The sequence below is a fragment of the Austrofundulus limnaeus genome, unplaced genomic scaffold, assembly GCF_001266775.1.
Source record: "Austrofundulus limnaeus strain Quisiro unplaced genomic scaffold, Austrofundulus_limnaeus-1.0 Scaffold1, whole genome shotgun sequence".
Lineage (NCBI taxonomy): Eukaryota > Metazoa > Chordata > Actinopteri > Cyprinodontiformes > Rivulidae > Austrofundulus > Austrofundulus limnaeus.
Window position 1 is genome coordinate 10,237,226 of NW_013952403.1, and position 1,388 is coordinate 10,238,613.

At 35.1% G+C, this 1,388-nt stretch overlaps 1 protein-coding gene across 1 annotated transcript in view; it reads left to right on the forward strand.

Annotated features, from left to right (window-relative positions):
- rlim (ring finger protein, LIM domain interacting) overlaps window positions 1-1,388 on the forward strand; it is a 15,541-nt gene that overhangs the window by 1,904 nt on the left and 12,249 nt on the right. The window contains exon 2 of the mRNA XM_014009160.1: window positions 406-637. Coding sequence (XP_013864614.1) covers window positions 469-637 — 169 coding nt within the window. The 5' untranslated portion in view covers window positions 406-468. The remainder of the gene's footprint in view (window positions 1-405; window positions 638-1,388) is intronic.

Here is a 1,388-nt window from a genome sequence, read left to right on the forward strand (position 1 = left end):
TATAATTTCTGACCCCCTAGCACTTTTTACTCTACAAGTCCAATTCAGAATGAGGCTGGGAAAGCTACGATTAGACGTCCCACTCTCCTGTTTCAGATATACTCAATGTTAATTCTAGATAACAAAATTAAATCAGTGACTGTTTGGAGCTGAAAAGGGCCAATACATATGAATGGGGAGTGTTTGTTTTGACTTGGAAGCATTAATCAGATGGGTCTTGAGTATTTTATAAGATAAATTGTCTCGTCTTTGTATCTCACAATGCGATATGGTAACTTGTGTTTTGCCTTGAGCTGCCTTTCTTGCTTTACTAAACAAAGATAATATATGTATTCACTGTAGAAGTAATTTGTGTGTGAATTCAACTGTAAATCCTCAGTTTCATAATTATGTCCTTCCTTGCAGCCAGTGGATCTTACTGAACATTGAAGAGCCTCTCGTAGACCAATCTCCCTCCTTTCTAAATCAATGGAAGGGTCTGACAGTGTCGAGCAGGGTGGCAGTGACCAGCCAGAGTCACAGCGCAGAAGGCAACTGGATCGCCTGGACAGAGAGGAGGCCTTCTACCACTTTGTCAACAATCTCAGTCATGAGGACTATTGTCTTATGAGAGATAACAACCTTCTGGGAAATCCAGGTGATGAGCCTTGTGAATTTATTGACAGACATTATGACGTGTGAACTATAGAAAATGTTCTACTACTTTGTGTTACTTGAGTCACATTTGACTAAATTTATTATTTTTAAGTTCCAACGATTTTGTCTAAAAATAAAACAATATTTTTTTTTATGAACTGGAAGTTAACCTTCTACACTGGTAGGTGGATACCTTTATAACCAGATCAAAACCTTGTTGAGATATAAAATCAAATTTTCCAAAGGGACCTGGCAACATAGCAGCACCATTATAAATATCAACATTTAGGATTCAACCACGAAAAAAAAGTAAAGTTGTTTCATTTCGTATTTTTAGTAATATATCTGTTTTCTTTCATTTTTGTTGAGATGGCTTTAAACCCGGGGTGGGCAATCCTGGTCCTCGAGGGCCGCAGCCATACATGTGTTACGTTTTTCCTTGCTCCAACACACCTGATTCAGTCATTGATTTACCTCTTCCAAGATCTGCAGTATGGAGGATCGAAACTGACATAATTAGAAATAAAAGCAGAAATAGATAAATGAACCTTTAAATAAATAAATATATTCTAAATGCACCAAATAAATTAAAAAGGAGAACTTTACATCGATTTAAAATATAATTGACCTTCATATTTATTTTTCCAGATCGGTTCCAATAAATTATWTATTTTAACACATAATTGAAATTTTAATGGTTTTTAATATATATTTTACATAGTTTTTCCTTTTACTTGTACATGCATTTGTGT